Source organism: Perca flavescens, chromosome 11 (genome assembly GCF_004354835.1).
Source record: "Perca flavescens isolate YP-PL-M2 chromosome 11, PFLA_1.0, whole genome shotgun sequence".
NCBI classification, from domain to species: Eukaryota; Metazoa; Chordata; class Actinopteri; order Perciformes; family Percidae; genus Perca; species Perca flavescens.
Genome location: NC_041341.1, coordinates 16,606,953 through 16,631,403, shown reverse-complemented (window position 1 = coordinate 16,631,403; position 24,451 = coordinate 16,606,953). Strand labels below are relative to the sequence as shown.

At 41.3% G+C, this 24,451-nt stretch overlaps 1 protein-coding gene and 1 long non-coding RNA gene across 2 annotated transcripts; one reads left to right on the top strand and one right to left on the bottom strand.

Moving 5' to 3' along the window:
- Positions 1 to 386: 386 nt before the first annotated feature.
- Positions 387 to 19,696, bottom strand: aff3 (AF4/FMR2 family, member 3). Its single transcript, XM_028590757.1, has 19 exons — positions 19,341 to 19,696; positions 17,192 to 17,233; positions 12,662 to 12,733; positions 12,350 to 12,383; positions 12,079 to 12,136; positions 10,078 to 10,129; positions 9,322 to 9,356; positions 8,606 to 8,795; positions 4,558 to 6,549; positions 4,303 to 4,430; positions 4,013 to 4,184; positions 3,814 to 3,917; positions 3,037 to 3,100; positions 2,192 to 2,328; positions 2,002 to 2,073; positions 1,790 to 1,883; positions 1,595 to 1,644; positions 1,276 to 1,481; positions 387 to 1,168 (listed from the first exon to the last, which is right to left on the bottom strand). Exons 1-19 carry the CDS (start codon positions 19,410 to 19,412, stop codon positions 1,047 to 1,049), a joined length of 3,696 nt encoding a protein of 1,231 aa, XP_028446558.1. The 5' UTR covers positions 19,413 to 19,696; the 3' UTR covers positions 387 to 1,046.
- Positions 19,382 to 21,515, top strand: LOC114563837 (uncharacterized). Its single transcript, XR_003693691.1, has 2 exons — positions 19,382 to 20,790; positions 21,022 to 21,515. It is a non-coding gene; the product is annotated as an uncharacterized LOC114563837 (long non-coding RNA).
- Positions 21,516 to 24,451: the final 2,936 nt, after the last annotated feature.

Sequence of the window (24,451 nt, the reverse complement as noted above, 5' to 3'; positions counted from 1 at the left end):
GTCTTTGAGCGGATGATTTGAAGAAGGTCATGACTCACAGATAACATAGTAAGCCTTCAGTTAAAACATGGTAGCCTGACAAGCCAGACCCACACCAAGATGTGGCTGCAAATTAAATTTGCTGCCACTAGGGTGCGTCTAGATTTCTAGGCTAAAAACATGGAAGATAACCAAAATTAGAGGTAAAAGATTATCACCTGATAGTGATGCTGTGTTACCTGTGTCAATCATACTGTAAGAAGCTTGACATTTAAAATGCATACTCCTGAACTAGACCTAAGACAATACACGTACCAAAAAGTAAGTGACCTCTTCAACTTCATTATTCATTAAATTATATAATCCCATACTCAAAACAGGGACAAAAATAACATTTGCATAAAAGGGACATTGGATGTTGGCAACTAAACTAACCAACATTTTTATTTCTCCGGTTATTGTTCTTTTTTATTTTTTTCTAAAAACAGATAATCCATGAAATATTGCACAGTAAAAACACATACAAGATATTTAAAAAGAAGAGTCATTAAAACCTTCATTAGAAAAAGATGCAGACACATTTCCTACTTTAGAGAAAGTGGTATATGATTGATTGGTCTAGTTATTTTTTTTAGCATCTTTTCCTGTTTTGGCAGCAGAGAAACAGTCCACTGGTTAATAATTAAATCTGAAGTATGAAAAGTTTGAAGATGCACATGGAACTGTACTGTATGAGAGTACTGTCACTGTGGGACATTTGGCAAATGATTAGAGACTTAAAATCCATAGCGCACACAACTCTTCAGATTAATCCAATGATGAGGAATAAGGTGCATGTAGTTCATCTGTGAGAAGTTAAAAGACTGCTCCTTCAGAAGGTTTTGCACACAGTACCCCCAACATCCTATGAGGATGATCAGGCTCCATGGGATTTCATCCAACTCCATTTCACACAGCTCAGTAGGTATCAGTGCTGTCCTGTCGGCTGCATAGAGATCCAGAGTGTTGTCTCTTCTAAACAAGACCTGGAGATCCAGTGGGCAGGTTACAGTAAATCCTCTCCGTCGTTAGTTAAGTTTGGCACTAATGCGTATCCACTGAAGAGCCTGTCTGGTGTACTGGACAGCGTGAGCAATGCTACTGTGAAGAGTCAATGGCCCAGACAACGTATTCAAGTAGTTGAAGAACTCTGTAATGAAAAAGGAAGACAGACAGTGCTCTTAAAACATCTTTGTTTGACACAATGTGGCTTATTTTCATGTAAATCCATCTCAAACATTGGATGTGTCTGTGTACCTTTATTCTCCTGTGCGAGGTTGTCTGCCACCTCCCAGTACTCATAGCTGTACAGGACACTGTTGGTAATGTTCAGGTGATTTGCTGCCATCTGGTGGATACGTTGGGGAATGCTTATGACAGAGGAGAAGGCGCTGCCCCCGTGTGAACCCCGTCCAAGGTGTTTGGCATCGGGTGAGAGTGAAGAAGGGGGTCCTCCTGTACCCCTGGAAGTGAAAACACGTACACAAAGTGGTGGTGATCAATGAAGGTTCAGTGGCTGGAATGCAAGCTAATGAAACAGAGAGCCTGTAAGATGAAGAAGTAATCATCCACCTACTTCCCAGAGTCACTCCAACAGGGTGGTGTAGAAGGCACTTTGGGAGAAGTCTGTAATGACACCATAAACAAGTCATCCAAACCCAAATGTTTACATTCTACCAAGAACTTGAAAGGACAATAAAATGTACTTTATCTTAATGTCTCTATGTAAATGGAACCTCAGACTTTTTTTATTTTATTTTTTTAGATATACCTTAAAGTAGTCCAGCAGAACTTTGGAGTATTTCAGTGCATGGTCCTTCTTTAAACGAAACATTTGCCAGTAAAGGAGGGCAAGGCACCGGAAACTGTGGACAACACAAGCTCACGTCAAGGAGACTCAGATGGACCACAAATCATCCTCAAAGTACAGGTCCTTCAGAGTGATGATAGATGTGGCGTAAACAATGGAAATGACATACGCACCACAGAACCGCCAGCTGTTTGTCTTCCTGTCTCGCCCCAGGGCCAGAGTGGCTCTTCAGCCTCATTGCGTACCTTAAGACACAGGACCGTTAAAATGGAGCTGCAGTTCATGTATATGTATCTGTGAGTGTCTGTTTGTCTCTCAAATCCAAATTACTTGCTTTTGTTTTTGCATGATTGTGCAGTATACCTAATAAGCTCCACTGTCTCTGAATACATGGTATAAGGAGACTTTGCCTCTAGTGGCCCTTCCTCCATTGCTTTCCCACATTCCATGAAGGAGAGAGCAGCATCAACGTAATTCACAGCCTTCCCCAGCTTGTCCACCTGGAAATAAGAAATCCAACATTTAAGTAATATTGAGAGTAAATATTAAATCAATACTTGCATATTGTAGCATCTAAAACAAGCAGGAATTAGCTGAAAAGTACTTCAGCTCTGTGCAGTAGAGAGATTTATCCAGGAGGTGTTTAGCCTAGCTTAGCACAAAAACTGCACACAGGGTGCAACGGCTGAATGTATCTTATGTTTGTTAGACTCATGCAGCATCCTCCTTGCTGGTTTACCTAAAAGGCTGTCGGCTGACTACTTGATTACAAAATTCTAAGTAATTCTAAGAAAAAGAAAAAAAAAATTACTTCTCTTTTTTTAAAGCCCTATATGACCTTGTTTCACAATACCTCTCTGACTTGCTTATCCAATAGGAACCTATCAAAAAGTATCGGTTATGTGACGGAGGCTTTCTGGTTGACCAAGTGTATACATGTACTGTATATAGACAGTATCTTATGTTTCTCTGTGAAGCACTTTGTATTTTCCCTGAAAACAAATGTACTGTGTCAATAAAGTTTTGTATCCTTGCTTACTGAACACATAGACATTAAAATGTTGCCAAACGTCTCATCTTACTCCAAGTCAAAAAGCAAGTGGTTGTATTTCCCCAAAAATGTCAAAGTATTTCTTCAATGATTGTACAACATCCCATTTTTGCTTAACTGTCGACAATTTCTATTCAGTTAAAGATAAAGGACTCACCATTGCGTCGGCACGGTGCTTAATCCTTTTAGCTTCATGTAAGTAGTACTCAGCATGGTGTGGACTAAGATGGACAGAAATACAAAAAAATTAGTACAGTGCAGTTGTAGTGTTTTTTTGTCACCAGTAAGTCACAACAGTTGTCTGGTGAGTGTGTATCAAACTAGTCTTGCATTGCCAGACCTATCTCCACAGTGCTGTGGAGTAAGGTCTGGCTACACCCCAGATACATTCTGGGATAGGAAAAAAAAAAACTCTGGGTTGTTCGCATTTCTTCAAACCAATTACATCGTCTTGGGCCACGCTAAGCTCCGAACACAGCGACGATAGCTCTGTAAAATAGTCCCGGGAAGGAACTGTGAGCTATTTCAATCAGCTGGATACGTGGTTAAACATAATTTGCTTTCACCAGTGTATAGCTGTGTGTACTTCGCCCCATTGCAATCCCACCAATCGGTCCCAAAACGTCCCAGTTAGATAGTAAATGCCGTAAAACATATTCTTTGTAAATCTTTACAATCGATCACTAAAAGAACCAAGCAGGCCGGACTTGCTGCACGATCCACGTTTTCTTCAAAATTTGCAATTTTCAGCGTGTGGTTTGCTAGCTCGAAGTTTGTTGTTGTTATCCAAAGCGAACAGAGTTTGAGAACGGCAACACACAGAGAACGGAAGGTGGCGCCGGATGTCAGATAATTATCCTGGAAATGTAATTCTGTTGATCCAGACTAGTAACTAACAAACATCAAGCAGTGCGGGCTATGCAGTGATGCTTACGTTTCATTGTTTGGCACGGTCCCCCTGTGTCCTGCAGGGCCCCAGGACTCGAGTGGTGGTTGGGGCTGTCTTGACACTTTGACACATTCCACCTCCATCTTGGGCTGAGGGCACAGGTGAAGAAAAAGAGGTGAAATAAACCAAAAAGTTGTGAGGAATGAAGTTGGGATGATCCAAACAAGTGCTTTAGTTGTATCACCTTTATAGCAGAATCTCTATTCTTGTCTCTGTTTTTGTGGACATGGATGTGATGCTGCTCTGAAGTCTTTGTTTTGAGGGGAGGCTTGGTGGACTCCGGGCTGTCGGACAGTGGAGACAGGGGAGACAGGGGAGACAACGGCCTCTTGCTGTCCAAGTACTCCTCCAAGTACCTGCACATACACAATCGCACATGGGGTGTAAATATAAATACGCTTATTGTATTTGTGTATGCAGTATGATTGCACATGTGTATGTGAGACAAAGTGGTGTGTTTAGTTGTCTTTTCACCCGTTGTGTGTGGTCTCGGTCACAAAGTTGCGCTCAGCTGTGTGAGATGAAGACTCTGTGTGGCCTGAGAGGTCATTTGCATACGGAATACTCCTCTTGCTTTCACTTTGTGACACACCATTCTCCAACTGGTCACACACAAACACACATCCGCATGCTTTGAAGAACAAGCCTGTATCATTGCTTTCATATTTATGCATGCAAACGTACACATCAAATTCAACAGAGAAGACGGTAAATATGCATGTTGTCTACCTTGCGTTTCCTTTTACTGTCTTTCGTCACAGTCTCAGGGACGTACAGGTGTTTCATAGCCTCTCTTTGCTTATCCTTGGTTGATGAAGAGGAGGAGGAGGAGGGTTTTTTAACAGTGGAACTAGTAGTGCTGTCCGGGACCCTTTTGAGAAGACAGAGGTCTATCTGCACCACCAGATTTCTAAGCCCTCGCTGGGAAGGCGCTGTAGCTTGTTCACCACGCCCGAACGGGACCAAGGTGTAGAGTTTTTGCTTCCCCTCACTCTGCTGCCCCTCACTTGGATTACCTGAGGTTGGTCCTCTGTTGTGCACCACCTTCGGCCTGTTGGCGTCAGGCCTGCCTGGGCCTTGTTGCCCTCTTTTGGGGAGTCTCTTGTGAGAGGTGGAGTCTGCTGGAACTTTAGTGATCGGAGTCTGATATTCTGATTCTGAATCTGAATTTGAAGAGGGCGAGGCAGAGGGCGAGGAGGATGGTCTGTGAGGGGTTGGGGAACGTGACGGAGGAGGTGATGGGTCTTGCTGTAACTCTCTCTCCTCCTCACTTCTCCCTCCCTTTTTTGTCCTTCCCTGGTGGTGTGAGTTGTCTTGAATGCGGTGTCGCTCGGTGTTGGTAGGCAGTCTCTGTTTGGCCTGGACTGTTTGCCATTCGCGTCTATGTTGCTGCTCCCTCCCCCTCCTCTTTTCCCCTCTTGCAGGCTCCTCTCTCCTCCTCTGCCTCTCTATCACTCCCTCCTCCTCTGCCTCCTCCTCCTCCTCCTCTTCTGCCGAACTCTGAATCCAGGGACGTCTCAGTAGCTGCTCCTCCGCCAGCCTCCTGTCTTCCTTTCTCTCCTGTTTCCCTGGTTTTTCCTGATGTCTGTCCTCTTTTCTCTCGTGTTTCCTCCCCTCTGCTTGGGTCAAATGATCTCCTCTGTGTTCCACATCCTGTTCCTTGGACTGGGGTTTCTTTTGTGTTGTTTTTGTAAGGTCAACATGCACAGAGTTTGGCGCTGTAGCCTCAGAAGACTTGGCCCTATGTTTAAAGCTGGGTGTTGATCTAGAGTTCAACCCAGTATTAGATTTAGTAGCACCTTTAGAGATAGATTGGGAACTTTGATCAGAGTTGGTTTCACGACTAGTGGGAATTAAGTGCTTAGCTGTTGTGGGGCTATGTTGTAAACTGGATTGAAATGAAGGCCTGGGCTTGTGGTTGGAGTTGTGGTTGGATCTGCTACTCTGGATTTGCTCTAAATGTGATGTGTGTTTGGCTTTGGGAGCCTCAGAGAGCTGTTTAGAACTTGGATGAAAGTTAGGCTTAGGTCTAGATTTGTGGCTGTGATTCTGGTTAGAGTTTAAAAGAGCAGAAGCCTTGGGTTTGCTTTGGTCTTGGTCCTCTGTGGGTCGAGTCTTGGACCTGTGCTGATGAGTTGGTTGAAAATGAGTACTGTTTGTAGGCTTGCTTTTCGTGTTGGTGTAAGGCAATGGAGTAATCCTATTTTTTGTCCTGTGGGGATTGGTTGTTAGGCTAGGTTGTGTTGTCCGAACCTCGGGGTAGTGCCGGACCCTGGAAGGAGCAGGTACGCTGGGACTGGGTCTTCTTGGAGGCTCTCTAGGTATAGGGCTGGGGCTACGGCTTGCTCTCAGGCTCCCACATGGACTGGGGCATACACTTGGAACCGGGCTAGGGATCGGATTTTGCCTTGGGCTAGGGCTGGGACTTGGGCATGTGCTGGGGAATGGGCTGGGGCTAGGGCAGAAGCTATAACCAGGGCTAGGTAGGGGGCTGTTGTTGTGGCTGTAATTAAACTGTGGGCTGGGAATAGGGCTTTGGCTAGGGCTGTATTCCTGATTGCTGTCCCAGGACCTGGCTGGAGATGGGGCTCTTTGAGTTTGGGGAGAGGGAAGGCGTCCTGCAATGCTCTGGGAGGGATCCTGGTCACTGCTGGCAGATTTGTTCCGGGACTTCTTTAGCCATTTATCCAACTGCCACTGGGCCGCAGAGGGGTGATCAGTCTTAAAAGAGCACAGAAAAACAAAATTAAATATTAAATCATAAACTAGTTAAATCTTATGGTGAGGCTTAAAAATAAAAAGTATTTTCAACAAAACCTACCCAAAGTTTCAAAAGTACAGAAGAATGTTCCATTGCATAGTCATATATAGATTGTAGTATTGGACTATTATTACTGATGTATTAATGTGTACGTAACAGCTAATTTTAACTACTTCATACTACTTCATGTTAAGGAGTTCAGTCTCTAACTCAAATATTAGAAAGACAATTCTGGCTACAATTGGCTCCTCAAAAATTGTGTTTGTGCAGGAAAAACAAACCTGTCTAAAGAATGAACTGAATCAAGAAAGTATAAAGTGCGTTTCTTTACTAGAATTATGAAAAACTTGATTTAAAAATACTCAAAACAAATTGATTTGCACTGAAAACCTGCTCAAATATTCTTACTGCGCTAGTGGATTTTTTTCACATTTTAAGAAAATAAGAGGTCCAAGAGGACTTATGGACTAAAATGACTTGATAAGAGGGACATTTCTGCAGGGAACATACAGCATGTATCATAATTGAAAAAGGGGAAAATTTGAAAGTTGAAAAATCATAATTAGTAGAGTAACTTAAGCTCTGAAATATATATGTATAAAAGTAGTGAAGTAAAGTACAAGTACCTCAAAATTGTACTTAAGTGCGGCATGTGAGCAAATGTACTTGTTATACTCCACTGTACATGTCTTTTTCTGTACTAGTTCAGAGATACTAAGGTGCAAGAAGAGACATTTAACATGTGAGGAATGACACATATGACTACACTCACTGCACATAACAAATACCTCACTAACTCAGCGGCAATTAAAACAATTTAAACTCCAAAAACCTGAATCTGGATGACTCATGTCTAAAAAGTGTGATAAAAATTCCAACTGACATTATAACCTCCTTTCAATAGCCTACTTACTACATGGTCTCACAGGGCAAATCTGTGCTTACAGTAGCTCAACCCCCATCCAATTATGCCAAATGACTCACTTAATGTTTTCTTAACAACTGGCTTGGTAACCAAAAATGAGACAAACACATGAGAAAGCAGAAGTTTCTAGAAAAAACAAAGAAGTTACTCACGGCTGGAGAGCAAACTTCTTTCTCTCTCTCGCGTTCTCTCTTTCTCTCGTTGCTGACCAGGAACTAAATTAAACCTCTACTCCTCAAGTCAAACAGTGACCCTCCTCCCTTCCTCACATCCCTCGCCCTCTTTCCAGAGAAGACACTGCATCTCTTGTACCGTCTTAACTGCCCTCCCTCCTTCTTTTCTGTCCCTCCTTCTTTCTCCCAATACCTGGAACTCTGAATTCGCTGCTTCCATAACTCCAACCCCCATCTCTTCCTTGGGAGACATTTAAACAGTCCACGTAAATGAAAAACACATGGTGTGCACCCCTCCGCCTCACCACCCCCAAACACACACTCCACTCCCTCCCTCTCTATAGGGGCCCAATGTAGTGCATGTTTAGTAATACAGTCCACTATGTCGTACAGGGCCTTCCATTCATAAAAGAGGAGCAGGTTTCCCCTTCATTCCACACATAGTACACGTCTCAACACTCACAATGCCGCATACCTCCAAAAGCTTGTCATACCTACCACACTCCACACCTCATCACTAAGTGACCCATTCAATAGTTATCTAAGATAATGCCATGCAAGTAGTCCACATTATCTGTGTGCACGGTTGTTTTGAAAGCAAAGGTAACTCTAGTTGTAGATGTAAACATGAACTCGAGTCTTGATGACTTCCACCTCCCGAGGGCTTTCCTCTTTAAGACTGGACCTGTTGACATGACACCCGGGCACTATTTCCCAAAGCTACCTCTGCCCCTCACCCTCCTCCTCTACAACTCATATACATTCCTCATCCTTCTGTCCCTCCCCACACCTGCTGTCAACTGCCTCGAGGCCACCTCGCCCTGCAGAGAATTTACCCGAGGAAGAGACAGACAGGCGAGGCATGGACAGAGAAGATAGAGAGCAGAAGAAGAGGAGGCTGGGGCTCAGCGCTGGTACCTCCTTGCTGTTGCACGGTGGCTGCGTGTTGGCAGGCGACGCAGGATCTGGGAGAACGTCTGGGCTCCGGCTGGGGCTCCGGGAGTGAAGGCTGCTGCTGCCTGACTCAGCGGTGGAGTCCGAGCCTGAAGAGTCTGAGCTGGAATGTCTCACCCGCCTGCCATGTGTGTGTGCTCGCTGTGCTGACAGGCTGTCAGTCAGTACACACGCACACGCACGCACACACACACACACACACACACACACACACACACACACACACACACACACACACACACACACACACACACACACACACACACACACACACACACACACACACACACACACACACACCAGAGAGGGGTCAGTGTACGTACACAGCCGAGCGGAGCCCACACAGGCAGGCAGGCAGGCAGGCAGGCAGGCAGACACACACACACACACACACACACACACACACACACATCAGATAGGGGTCAGTGTACGTACATAGCCGAGCGGAGCCCACACACACACGTCACACAGGCAGGCACGCACGCAGGCAGGCAGGCAGGCAGGCACGCACGCACGCACACACACACACACACACACAGAGGCAGGCAGACAGATACTGTTGTTATTCACAGTTTAACTTATGTTTACAGACAAACATCCAAAGCTCACAATATACACAATATACAATATACAATATACACAATATACAATATACACACATGATATTTGTAATGGAGTACCTGTGTCCATCCCAGGAAGCTGACTCATGAGTTACCTACAGAGACACAGAACAAAACAACAGTAAGTAATTATTTACCACAGCAGCATAATGTACAGCTGGCTACACTCAATGTCTTACCTCTGCTGTCTTAATATCCTCAGTAGCAGTTGTGCTAAACTGTGTATGGGTGTGTGTGCACACAATTAAACACTACCAGAAAAACAGGCATTCTTCAGCAGGAGCTGCCAAACTATCCAATCATAGTCTCTCTTTCGCTTTGTCTTAAATTTTCTTTTTCTGTTCTCTCCCACTCTCTTCCACTGTCTGTTTGCCTTCTTAAGCATGCACAATAGCATGAAGATATGTCCAACTTAGATCAAAACTACTTAGTGACTTAATTTGTTAGTTATTATTTCTGCCATACCTAATATTTGTCCCATCCCACATGGGATAAGAAGACACTGCTATCTTACAAAACATGCATCTTCCTGTAATACATATAACATATGAAGACATTACATTGCTGTTACAACGTTATAATTACTTTTATATACTTTCAAAAAAACATATTTACATGGAAAAATTCCAAATAAGTCTATCAAGATGAAGGGCTTTTTTTTTCTCTCATCTCTCAGATTTTTTCCAAGAAACTGGATAATTAATCTTACTAAACAATAATGCTGATGTTATTATTATTATTATTATTATTATTATTATTATTATTATTATTATTATTATTAATAACCAGTAACAATAAAGAAATAGTATCACCTACCCTTTGAGTGTCATCATCATCACTGCTCAGCTTCAGGTCATCAGCAAGCATTCTGTAAGCAACGAAACACACAGTCAGTCACTAGGATTTCAATAGAGATGCACCAATACTGACTTTTTTTCTCCCAGTGCTGATTCTGATACCGATATCTACCAATACTGAGTACTGATTTGATACCAGTGCTCTCTTTTACAAATCCATCATATCAGATTGGTGCATCCATAGTTTTAAACACTTTTAAGTCATCCTGAAAATGTTCCTTTACATCAAAATAAAAAAATATGATGGTTTATTTTTACAGTAAACTTCCAAAACAATAAGCCTCTGTAGGCTTCTGTAAATGTGATCAAACCAAGAGACTGTATTAGACAGATATTTATACACGAGAATCCACAGTTAGTTAAGATATTGTAGAAAGTAGTTTATTCACAGTTATATTACAAAAACAAAGATAACTCAGTTCTCAAAGCCTCACAAATTTGCATCCAATGTGTCTAATGACCTTTATATACTGTACTGATCTCTGTCTTGTTAGGGCCAGAGCGCCGACTGCGGCGAAGGCCCTATTGAAACTGAAGGAATTATTATTATTTTCCCGTCAAATGAATTGGCTTTTTGAGGGGCTTAATATATTCAAAAACTCACCAAATTTGGCGGTCGCATCAAGTCTGGTGAAAATTTACGTATTTTAAGGGTTTTGGGAATAGGTGCACAAAAATGGCTCGCTAGCGCCCCCTAGAAAGTTAAGAAAATTGAGCCCCTGCAGTGCGTTTAACGTAGACTCACGAAACTTGGTACACATATGTAACATGTCAAGATGTACAAAAAACTTCATTAGAGCCATATATGAAATGTGCCTTATATGACAAACATCATCCGATTTGCATGAAACTCACAATGTGTGGTCTACGTGTGATACTGAGCCGCCCCCTATAATATGACCACGCCCACGTACTCAGGCCACGCCCCCTTTCATAAAATTTGAACCGTTTAAGGTAGAGTCTTGTGTGAGGTGTCATTGAACTCAGCGGAGAGTTCCTTCTTCATTGGTGATGGTTTGGCCCGCCCCCTATGTTCAAGCCACGCCCCCTTTAATTACTAATGGCCCGATTGATGTAAACACTTGTGTGAGGTATCATTGAACTCAGCAGAGACTTCCTTCTTCATTGGTGATGGTTTGGCCCGCCCCCTATGTTTAAGCCACACCCCCTTTCATACATGCTGACCCATTTAAGGTACAGTAGAGTCTTGTGTGAGGTATCATTCATCTCAGCAGAGGCTTCATTTTTAATTGGTGATGGTTGGACCCGCCCCCTTTGCTTTAGCCACGCCCCCTTTCAAAGCTAATGAATCGTATGACGTAGAGTCTTGTGTGAGGTATCGTTGAACTTGGCGGGGAGTTCCCTTTTCATTGGTGACGGTTTGTGGCGTCTGAGTGCCGCTCAAATGCTTGGTCGCAAGGAGCGGCGTCCGCCGGTAACACACGACGCGCGCAGAGGCGCGAGGGCCCGTCCATCGCTGCTCGCAGCTTTAATTAATATATGTAATTAAGTACATTTCAGTTACATTGCAAAAAGTGCTCAGAATCTGTGGAAAAAAGGCTTCTTTCAAATGTTTTGAAAATGTTACATCACAAAGGCCGTGCGATAATGTGGAACAGGAAGTTGGCTTACAACACTGAACATGTGTTTCGCCATAAAAGGAGGATGTAAAGAGGTAACAAACAGGAGCACATCGGTCTCAACTGACAGCTTCAGGAATGTTAACTGACCTTTGACCTGACCTTGTTATGTAGCCTGAAACACTGTGTTGGCTGACCCATAAGTCTATTTCCCTGCACTCTCCTTAATGCTGTTCCCTGTGACTGTATTGACGATGATGTTCATGATTTGTAATTTCACAAAAGTTGCTGAGAAGAAAACATTAATTATGTGTGTGATATATTATATTGTCTGTGTTTGGTGACCTTCAGTGGATCATGTTTCCTCATTACCCACTTACGATTTGTGAGGTGCTACGCGAGGGTGACGGGTCATTCGCAGCTGTACATCCCCCCGATCTTACAGAGAGAGAGAGGGAGAGCGAGAGAGAGAGAGAGAGAGAGAGAGAGAGAGGAGAGAGAGAGAGAGAGAGAGAGAGAGAGAGAGAGAGAGAGAGAGAGAGAGAGAGAGAGAAAACATTTAAAACCAGGCGACAAACAATAACAGAGCGCCAATTGTAAATTTTTGCACATATCAGACAAGCCAACTTCTCAGTAAATATTATCACATACTTTGCCTTTGCTGTGCAGTCGGTAGTTTTGCTTCCTTTGGAAAGAGGGAGAACAAAAGATAGTTGACAAAAATCTCTATTTACACATACCTAAATGCTTATTTATTTGTTTTTTTTATATATATTTATTCATGGCGCTCTATTTTATTATGCAGTTTTTTTTATCTGTGTTTTTAAAGGAGCCATGCTCATAATTTCATTCATGCTTTACATATTTCTGTGTTTTGCGGAATGACAATAAAAGGAATCTTGAATCTAAAAGAGTACTACAAAGGTTTAGCATTACACTACACAACACACACACATACAGTACCTTAGGGTTGTAGAGGATTCGGGCCCGGTCACCCCCTAAGGCTTGCTGGGACGGCCAGGACTGAGTCATGTCCTGTGCAACAGAAGGGAGGAGGGTCAAAGGTGAACTGTGAGACTTCACTGTGATTGATGTTCTAAACATACAGACACTCCAGCCATCCTAAATCTGTTCCCTGAACTTTCTTTTTTCTTTCATTTAAGAGCAACTTATCTCTCCCATTTGACAGCTGACACTTGTTATCAGCACGATTTCTTCCCACCAGGGGGAGTGTGACTGTGATAAATATGGGTTAGTCTCAGTGTCTAATGTTGGCTGTAGGCTGAGAGATGTGTGTTACATGGTTGGTGTGGGAGTGTGCACTTTGCAGCTGTGTCAAGAATCCTCTGCAATCATTTTGTTTCTTTTTGACTGATCTCCAGCTGTATCTTTTTCCAGGTATTTCAAGTATCTGCTATATTTTGTTAAGCTATTTTAGTATGTTTCACAGCTCTTTTCTCTTTTGGAAAGTGAAGTTGTGTATGGCTGTGTGCATTCCGTGAGCAAATGAAAGACCCTGGCTCCATTTGTTTTGTTTGTGAACCAATTACACAGTATAGGCTGAAAATGTGATCTAATAAACTTTCTAGAAATGGCATGATTTTGAATTCCAAGAGGACCGGTCTGAGTTTCACTAAACTGACAAGTTTCATATAAAGAAAAATATTGAACATTTGCTGGTTACAATCTCTTGACTGTGAAGATTTTCTTGCTTTTCTTTATTTCTTATCAAAGTTATTTAGCAAAAAATTGAAGACATCAGTTCTTGCTCAGTTAACTTGTGATGGACATTTGCGACTATTTTTTACATTTTACAGACTGAGAGATTAGTGAATTAGCAATACATTAATTTATTGTGAAAACTATTTTTAGCTGCAACCATATTTAATTCTTGAACGCATTGTACAATTACAGCCAAATTTAGTTTACAGTTCACATAGGGACGCCTACCCACCCTACAAAAGTGGATGGTAGTTCACCTATAGGTGGTGCTACAGCAACCTGATATATATAAGGTCTAACCCTCACACCATATCCTTTAACAAATCCCTAATATTCTCACATACAAAACAAAATTCTGCCTTCTCCCAAGTACTTTAAATGTTGATACAAAATTAAAAAAAATAATAATATAAATAAATGTAGGCTTGCCAGAGGTGTGAATGCTCTGAGCTCTTTTGAGTTAACAAAACAGTATTTACTAAAACATGATAAATTGAAAATTACAAATTATCCAAAGGGTAATTATTATTATATTTCAAATACATTTGGTGCATTCTCACAGATAGCAGGTGTCACTGCTCACCCTGAGGGAAGATTAAAGTGATGATTACACTTGATTATACACCTTGACTATTATGAAAATTGAAACCATTTCTTATTTGTTCTCTCTGCACCATACTCGAGAGGAAACCAGCCTCACGGAGAGACCTCTGCAGCCACAGTGCACAGTATTTTCTCCTGCTCTGATTATAATCTCTGCTGATTAGATTGCCTGCAGTCACATTCAGACAAACCAGGCCTCATGGATGCTGACAAAATGGCCTGATTTTGTACAATGTTAGCATAATCTGGTTCCTCAGCTGTGTGTCCTAATGTGGAAGCATGGGGTTTCAGTGTGTAATGTGTGTAGCGATCACTGTTTGAGGGATAGCAGTAACAGAAACAGTGACCAGGCTCTGGAAAAGGTTACATTTTTCAGCAGGGTTGTCTGAGGATTTGTGTGTGTAGCCTATGTGTGCTTGTGTGTGTCAGTGGTCTGAGTGCGGATCAGAATGTGTGGTAACAGACACCAAACTCAACTAGAGTTGTTGAGATTTAAAGGAATAGTTCAGCATTTTGGAAATTACACTTAGATCGATACCAGTTACATGTCTGTACTCTAAATATGAAGCTACAGCCAGTAGCTGTTAGCTAAGCAAAAGCCAAAAAACAGTCACACATAGCACATAACCCCCTGTAAAACAACAATGTGTCGATTTGACATGTTGTTTTATGTACGCATTAAAAAAAAAAATGAATGCAGTGAATGAACAGAAGAGAAATCCGAATCAAATCAATATTTGGTGTGACCACCCTTTGCCTTGAAGACAGCATCAATTCTTCTAGGTACACTTGCGCAAAGTTTTTGAAGGAACTCGGCTGGTAGGTTGTTCCAAACATCTTGGAGAACTAACCACAGATCTTCTGTGGATGTAGGCTTCCTCAAATCCTTCTGTCTCTTCATGTTATCCCAGACACACTTGATGATGCTGAGATCAGGTCTCTGTGGGGGCTATGCCATCACTTCCAGGACTTCTTGTTCTTCTTTACGCTGAAGATAGTTCTTAATGACATTGGCTGTATGTTTGGGGTTGTTGTCTTGCTGCAGAGTGAATTTGGGGCCAATCATACGCCTCCCTGATGGTATTGCATGATGGATAAGTATCTGCCTGTATTCCTCAGCATTGAGGACACCATTAATCCTGACCAAATCTCCAACTCCATTTGCAGAAATGCAGCCCCAAACTTGCAAGGAACCTCCACCATGCTTCACTGTTGCCTGAAGACACTCATTATCGTACCGCTCTCCAGCCATTCTGCAAACAACCTGCCTTCTGCTACAGCCAAATATTTAAAATTTTGACTCATCAGTCTGCACCCCAGTTCCTATGTTTTCGTGCATAGTTGAGTCGCTTGGCCTCGTTTCTATGTCGGAGGTATGGCTTTTTGGCTGCAACTCTTCCATGAAGACCACGTCTGGCCAGACTTCTCCGGACAGTAGATGGGTGTACTTGGGTCCCACTGGTTTCTGCCAGTTCTGAGCTGATGGCACTGCTGGACATCTTCCAATTTTGAAGGGAAATAAGCTTGACGTGTTTTTCATCTGCTGCACTAAGTTTCTTTGGCCGACCGCTGCATGCGATCCTCAACGTTGCCCATTTCTTTGTGCTTTTTCAAAAGAGCTTGAACAGCACATCTTGAAACACCAGTCTGCTTTGAAATATTTGTCTGGGAGAGACCTTGCTGATGTAGTATAACTACATATATACTATAATTGGTTGATCATACACCTGACTACAATCTTACAAAATCCCTGACTTTTTGCAAGTACCTATAAGAATTAGGTAGTGAACACCAAAAATGTATGTGATTTCGATTTTTCTTTAGTTTGCTCACTTTGCATTTTGTGAATTGATAAAAATAAACAATCATTATTTATATTTTTTAAAGCCTTCTTAGTTTACAAAATTTTTTCACACCTGCCTAAGACTTTTGCACAGTACTATATATATATATATATATATATATATATAAAACATGTGATTGTGTTACATTCAGACAGCTAGCTGTTCCACCTGGTTCAACTGTTTATGCTAAGCTAAGCTAACCAGATGCTGGCTGTAGCTTTATATTTAGCATACAGACATGAGAGTGGTATCGTTCTTCTAACTAACGCTCAGTCAAGAAGTGTAGAATTATTTATTTAACTCTAGTTGGAGTCTGCTAGAAGGAATGTTTCCAGTTTCATTTATTTAAATCCAAAGATGCTCATGAGATGACACATTTTTATCAACCTGGCAGGTGACTCAAAGCTTTTCTTCCTCCTCTTCAAACTTGCCACCTCTACAGTAAGCCCTCGAGGACAAGTGTTTCCTCTCTCTGCTCATCCTTTCACTTCATTAACTCTCAGTCACCAAGGACACAGCACCAGCCCTCACCCCTTTCCTCCTCCAACAACAACAAGGTCTCCCAGGTGGAGCATTATGTGTTGCTATCTTCCTTGCCCCCTCCTCCACTCCATGTTCTGTATCTCTATTCTCCTCCTCCGCTCCTCCTATCTGTCCCACACTGGTTACAGCCTGACAGGACACAGGGAGCTGTGATCCTCCGCAATGTAAAACCTCAAACATAATAGGAAAAAAAAGGTAGAAACCTCAGAGCCACTGAGCACAGACTGAGAAACCTTATGAGATTAGAGCTTTGATTGATTAATTGATTAGTTGATTGATAGATAGATAGACGATATCCTGATTTCAGCATCTTAGACATTAAGACTCTTTTTCTGTTTTATATTATTTCAAATGAAAGATTATTGGGTTTTGGACTGTTGGTCAGAAAAAAAACAAGCAATTTAAAGATTTCACCTTGCATTCTGGGAAATCTAAATGGACATTTGTCACTATTTTCTGACATTTCATAAGTAAACGACTAATCAGATAATTAAAATAATCAACACATCCATAGTTGCAGCCCCATGTCTTATGTGCTGCTGGTATTTTCTCCACTAAGCAACGATCGTCTGTAATTATTCTATATGGCTGTTTCCAATGGCTCAAACCTGGAAAAAGCAAAATATTCCCCACAATATAACTTGATACATTTAATGAGGGATGAATCTGAATTATAGCACATGTTCAAAGTAAATTACCGCTACTGTGATTACTATTACTTTTAATAATGATAAAAAAAAATCATCAAAGTCAAGCGATGAAAAAAAAAGTAATTCCTTACCTCCAGAATATCTTTGGCACAGTTGTGTTGGCTTCTTGTTACCTGTGCAAACAGAAGAAAAGTGATGGTAAATGAGGAGAAAGTCACAGGAAGTTATGACTTTGTGACACTTCAGAACAACAGACACAAGCCCAGCTATTAACTAGACAATCACATGGAGAAAGAGCTGCTGTTGCACACAAACCATTTGAGCATCTAAATTACAAGTGCAGAGTGTGTCTCATCTAAAATCCACACATACGCAAGTTCAACAGCAAATAAAGCTGTGCACTTGTACACACACACACACACACACACACACACACACACACACACACACACACACACACACACACACACACACACACACACACACACACACACACACACACACACACACACACACACACACACAGCTCATAGACTCATTCATTTCTTTCACCTGGCCGTCATTGCTCAAGTTGTGAACTTTCAGTCTCCTTCACAAAGATAACATACGCGTATAGTACATAAACAAAAAAATCAACTTCGGCCCTCTGTTCCCGCCTTTTTGCTGCAACATTCATAACACTGTCACACTTTACTGTCAATCTTACAGTGTCTCTCTCTCACACACACACACACACTCACACACACACACACACACACACACACACACACACACACACACACACACACACACACACACACACACACACACACACACACACACACACACACACATACAGTAATTGTGAGAATTGAGAGAATTGAGAGAAGGTTGAAAGCTTGTTGATGACTCATATCTTAGAAATCACAGCTGCAGATGATCAGACGGATGTTGATTCTGCTGCAAGCAACTTTCGGTTTCCATCTGCATCAGGCAACCCCGCTCTCTCTCTCTCTCCCCCATGTTTCTCGCCTTTTTACAATTCATCTCACAATTCAAATTCACCTCGTTCCCAAGAACCATGTTGCTCAAGCATTAAGATAAAGGACCTAATACTTTACATTTGTGTGCAACTGTGTAGTGCTTTCTATTTATGTGTTTCATTCTGACTGTGGGTTTTGTGTGAAAACAGATGATCCCACTGCACAAATTAGTATCACATATTTAGTTCCTCATCCATAATAGCTCATCTGCAGAACACTTATATGGTCTTTCTCCTTGGTTATATACATTCCATACTTTAAGGAACAGTGTGAAATACCCTATATAATCATTCTATCACCCCTTTAAATATTTCCTTTACACACTATATTCCATTTTCATTTAGGTGATTTGCTTCTTTCTTTTATGCCCCACTCTGTCTTCTGTGCCATCTGTGCAGCATAAGTATGTGTAGGCCTATGTGTAGTGAAGCGTGCGTATGTGTGTGTGTGTGTGTGTGTGTGTGTGTATATGCGAAACTGCCTCTTCTTGCATGCATGATTCACTAAGGTCAGTGTCTGAGAGTGGCTGGACTCTAAGCCTGCGGATGGAAAACAGTGTGTGGGAAAACTGTCACAAACAGCTACAAGGCAGTTATGGGGAGTAGGCACTAAATGAAAAACATAAACACAGACAGACAGTGTTTTATCTCCCTGTGGCAGTGCACACGCTAAAGCCTGGTCTGCTTCCTCGGTTTACACTAACACGTCCATTATGGATATCATCATTAGCAATGTGTTTCACACGTCCATATAGGCTACCAACTAGCACCACAGGCTACAGCTCTGGTGCAATACCCTGATGAGTGAACATTCCCCCGGGGCCAAACAAACCACAACCCATCATAACACCTGCAACAAACAGCATGCAAGCCAACTACTACCAACCACCTGTTACATTCTTAAAGCATCAGCAATTAGGCTACTGAAGTTATGCTCATTTTCAGATGCTGTTCAGCACTTCAATCTGCGTTGAGTAGGCTACCTTTAAGAAAAATCTGAAAAACACTTTTAATCTGCAAACTGAATATTTATGAAGATAGAAACACAAAATGCACAACAGGAATTATTCTCTTATCTTATTTCAGGATTCAGTAATCTTTAAAAAAAAATTAACCTGCAGGTAGGCCTACTCTGTGTAGGCTACAATTTGGGGACTTTAAACATCCATCATCTTGTGCAAGAACAAAAACAATATTGAAAGACGTACTCAAACTGCTTTATACATAGACTATAATCCACACTCCATGCACCCTCTCACCTGAGAATATGCGCATCTGAGTAGAAAACAGACAATGGAAAGTTCCCCTTTGCCACCGAGGACAGTAGGCATGGTTCCTGGAGATGGTCAGTGCTCTCCTCCGGTGTCCATGCCAGGGAGGACTCGCGTTAAGAGCAGCGGATGCCCCTGCGTGACGCTGGCAGACCGGGCTCTTCACTGCCGGAAAGTGTCTGTGTCACTGGGGGAGACAGAGGGCGATGTAGGCGGGCCGGTAACGTCAGAGATGACACACACGCAGCTCACGCAGGGACATCACGACTCAAGCACCCCGGTGGATGTTCATCATGTGCTTTTCAAAGGCGTATTAGGATGTCAGAGCTGCTAAATACACCGGCGTTGGGACACTCTGTAATGTAGTAAGATTTATGACATAAATGTCTCATTTACAGGGGCGGTGCTAAGAATTAAGTGGCCCTTAAACCGAGATTAATTGATGTTTTGGCCACATGGGGGCATCTCAACAAGTGTGTCAATATAATAGATGACGGTGTGGTGTAAACATAACCTTAGGCAAGATAATATGGCTAACGTGTTAGCAGTTGCCTGACACAACTATGAGCAACATTTACAGACATGAAGAGTCTGTTTAATATTCACTTCCTTCTTAGGTTTGCTCTTCATCAACTCTTAATAAGAAAAATACTGCCCTGAAAAGTAGAACTTTTTAGCTGCTAGTGTAAATGCTCCACTATGTTAACTAGCTAGCATATTTGCTAACTTTGTCTGTCTGTCGTTTGCTGCTGGGCTGGTAACCTGTACAATCTGTTGTTAAGAGCTTTTTGCTGAAATGATATGGAAAGGAGCAATGACTTGCATCTTTATATATATTTTAAAATCTTTATGGTGATTTATCTAAAACTTAGGCTATGAATCAGTATAATATGTATGGATACTACTAACATTACAGAGGCAAGAGAACATTTAAATGGAAAGTGAGCAAATATACTTTATGGTATTGTATCCAAATGTAAATATGTAACAAACATACATATGTAAATATGTAATATAAACATAAACATAAACATACATACGTGAATGGTAAGATTTGAGCCAAGTCCAACACCGTGTATGCCTTGTTACAAATATATTTTGTTCACAACAAGGTGAAGTCTAGCCTAGCTAGATGTTATGTCACAGTAACCCAACCTGATAGATATTTATTATTATTTAGCATATTTATCATACCCCATTTATGTCAGTGGTTACTAATAAAATCCAGGAACAGTTTAACAAAACCCCCATTAAGATTTGCTTTCCTAAACAAGCATGTAAGTGGACCTTGTTTTTTTTGTCTTGTTTTCAAGGTCAAGAATGAACTTTTAAGTCAACGTGAATGAGAAGTCCTAGAGATCTGTGTAATGTCCAAGGCAACTGAGCAAATTCAATCTGCTTATGAGGTCTGCATGATATGGCCAAAAGTGGACATTGAGTTGAGTTTTTTTTTTTTTACAAAAAAATGTATATTACTTACTTTTGCCCCTCTGCTTAAAGAATTTCTTTTTATTATTATTTTGGATTGAAGAGTATATAGTGTGTACTTCTTTATGTGAATCCATATACATAAATACTTTAACTGTAAACTGTATAACATTAAACAGTTCTGTGACTGAGAGCATATTGTTGGCCAATGACAAAATCTGATTATCTTTCCTTCCTGCAGCTTGGCCTTGTGTGCTTGTCGAGTCCATCTATTTTTCTGCTTAATGCATTCTGGCCTGTGAAGTGGCTCTGGATTGCATGGATTTTGCCTTGTCATGATAAAATATGAGCTGTCTCCCTGGCTCAGATGGCTCTGGGGGAAGGCTGGGAGAAGATGGAAAGACGGACACACAGAGCTTAATATATTTGCATTGACTTCATTGATTTAAGGAATCATATTTGACACATTGTTCCATATAACCACATATCCTCCTCTGAAACAGAAGCAGAAATTTGGTTTGGGCTGCACACCCCTGAAACCACAGTGTCCCTTATTTGTTTGAGGCACCTGTCAAAGACTGACCTCAGCCACAGTGTATATAGCTGGTAGTCCAGATATAGAAACTCATTTAAACTGCAGAGTGTTGAAGAGACAAAAAACACTAGTTAAGGAGACGAAAAGGATACATACTGTGTACTGTGCCTAATAAATGAGCGACTTTGTGACGTCCATTATCTTTGGTTCTGGTTAATTCAACCTAACGTCATTGCATAAATTCATTCTTCTTAGTTCAGTCTATCAAATGTGCGTTTGTGTGGGTGCACACCTTTTTGTCTGTGGAGTTTGTGTTTCCGTGTTTTAAAGGGAAGTTTCATACACTCTGTTTCTTGTGCATTAACTCAAGAAAGTGTTTAGTTAAGATAAATAGATAGATACTTAACTTATCCCCAGGAGGAAATTTGCATGTCACGGTACAAGAGAGATAAAAACGTGCTTACTTGTGACTGGGTAAGGCTTTCTCATTGACTAGTGACAATTCTCACATTTTAGTTAAATAGTTAATTAGTTATTCTCACCACACAGCTTTAAAAATTATACAAAGACAATACAAGGCAATTGATGAAGCAGCAGGAACACAGCATCAACAAACAACATGATTTGAAAAACACATAACTTTAGAGCAGTTAATAAAATAGTGATTAAAAAACCCAAAAAATGTTTTAGGGATGTGCTCTATACTGAGGAGAGACATGGGTGGAGACAAAGGTTATTGTTGTTAGATGTGTCAGTAAAATTAGAATTTTTTTGACGTCATGCACCAATGACGATGTGAGAGGGAACACTGACAGGGTCATTCCTTTCGTCTTGAGTCATAGGTGCCACTCCTGTATTACTAAAAGTACTGACTCCAGTGGCAAAAAATGTAGAGCTATATCGATTAACTGATAAGTCAATCGACATAAAATTATTCAGAAGCAATTTAGATAATTGATTACACATTTTCCTGCATTTTTTAAGCAAAAATGGCAAATATTCCCTTGTTCCAGGTTCTTAAATGTGAAGACTTTATGCTTTTCTTTGCCATTCATGATAGTAAGAGAGATGTTTCTAATGTTTTGTCCTCCTTATTTACATACATGAGGGGTGCAGGATATTAGAAACACCAATGAATATAATGCAGTCCAATACAACACCAGCACAAACTATGACTTTAATGCTAAAACACATCATTAATACATATAATTAACACCTCTATGGCAGTGTCAAAAACTGAACATTATAGGCATAATAATAGACTTTAGGGCAGAACAGTGTTATTACATTGCATTAGATTGTACACTAATAAAGTGTATGTGGCTGTCAGTCTGCTCTTTTCTTTGGACTGGATTGACTCACAGCATGTGGTCCTGATATTACAGCAAATCTCTGTCTCTGAATCTTTCTGCTCTCTTTCTGCATGCTCACAAAACAGGAAGCAAAGAGAAGAGAGAAGCAACCATGTTTTCCTATGGAACAGAGTGGAAATGTAGGGATGAACTGGGAATGGAGGGATAATAAATGCCTGGGGCCGGTCTCCACAGCCACACAGTAGCACCCTTGGTTACAGACCCATGGTGACAGGACCTCAAAGGCACAACGGCATCCCTCGACGCTGCCTGTTTAGAACACGGCTGGCCTCAAGAGTCAGCCTTCCTGACAACACACTCTCCCGCTTTCTTTCTGTCTTTCTCTCTCTCACAGCCTAAACGAGGAAGATGGATCTGGAGAGGTGTTGGGAGAGAATGAGTGGGCCCGAGCTACGTTGTCTGTCCCTGCAGCTTGCTTTGGTTACCATGGAGATTCTAGATTCCTGCAGGTAAAGAGGGAAAAGTAGACAATTGGGTACCACTTTCTAATAAGACACCCTTTATACAGGCTTATATAAGCTCTAATTTGTGTTTTTTTATGGTTAACAAATCATTTACTAATGCTTTATAGATATAGTTATAATCTTTTTATAAACACACCTTTTAGGGTTGCCAGGTTGTGAAACATCCCCCAGAAAGGTGCTATTCTCATTATCTAATAAGCCAACAAGTCTGTGGTTCAAAAATGTTTGTCATTTCTGAAGAATGTTTACACCTATCTCAATGTTAATAAGTTGTTGAATGGAATGGATTTTGGTCCAGATGTTCTGCAGCCTTGTGCCAGAATATAAGTGATCGTCTATTGAAGGGGTCTTTCTGATGAATTTAAGGGCTAAAAAGCAGCATGGATGCAACACTGGATGAATAGATGATCAGATGGTATACAGTGAGCAGTGAGCCCCACCCTGTGGCCAAAGTGAGAAGTGAAGCTTTATTCTACTACACTGGCAATTCCCTGCATTACTGTGATATGTATCATAAATGTTTTATTTTTCCCTTTGCCTCAGGACAAACAGTGAGAGGGCTGGATTATGTATTCTTGTTTAATAACACCTCGTCAACATGCACTCAGACGCAAACAGGCTAGTGAATATGATGATGTGATATGATACGTCTCAGGGCTCCAACTAATGATTATTTTCATTGTCTGTATCTGTTGATTATTTTCTCGATTAATTATGTCAATAAAAACAGAAAATATAATGCTGATCGCAATTTCCTCGAGCCAAAGTTGACATATTCATATTGTTTGTTTTGTCCAGCCATATGTTCAAAACCCAAATGTAATCTGTTTACTATGATATGACGAAGAAATGCAGCGTATCATCACATTGAGAAGCTGGAACCAGAAAATGTTTGGTATTATTGCTTGAAAAGTGACTCAAACGATTTAGAATTGATTATCAAAACTATTAATTTTGTTTCCTCGGCTGTAATATGTTGGGTTTCTTCCAGGTACTCCAGTTTCCTCCCACAGTCCACAAACATGCAGCTCAGGCTGGACAGAAACTCTAAACTGCTTTTAGTTGAGAATGTGTTTGTGTTTTTCACCCTATATGCAGGCTCCAAAGCACGTAGAGGCTGAGATAGAAGATATATGGAAAAAGAATGGATGATCTGATATAAGCACTCTTTAGCAGTGGTTCCCAACTGTGTTTTGCTTATAAAAAAAGTGGTGTATTGTGACCACATATCACAGGTAAGCCTCATTGTGGACACATTTTTCCTTCTCACATTTTCCAGCTGAAGGATTTAGAGGCCTG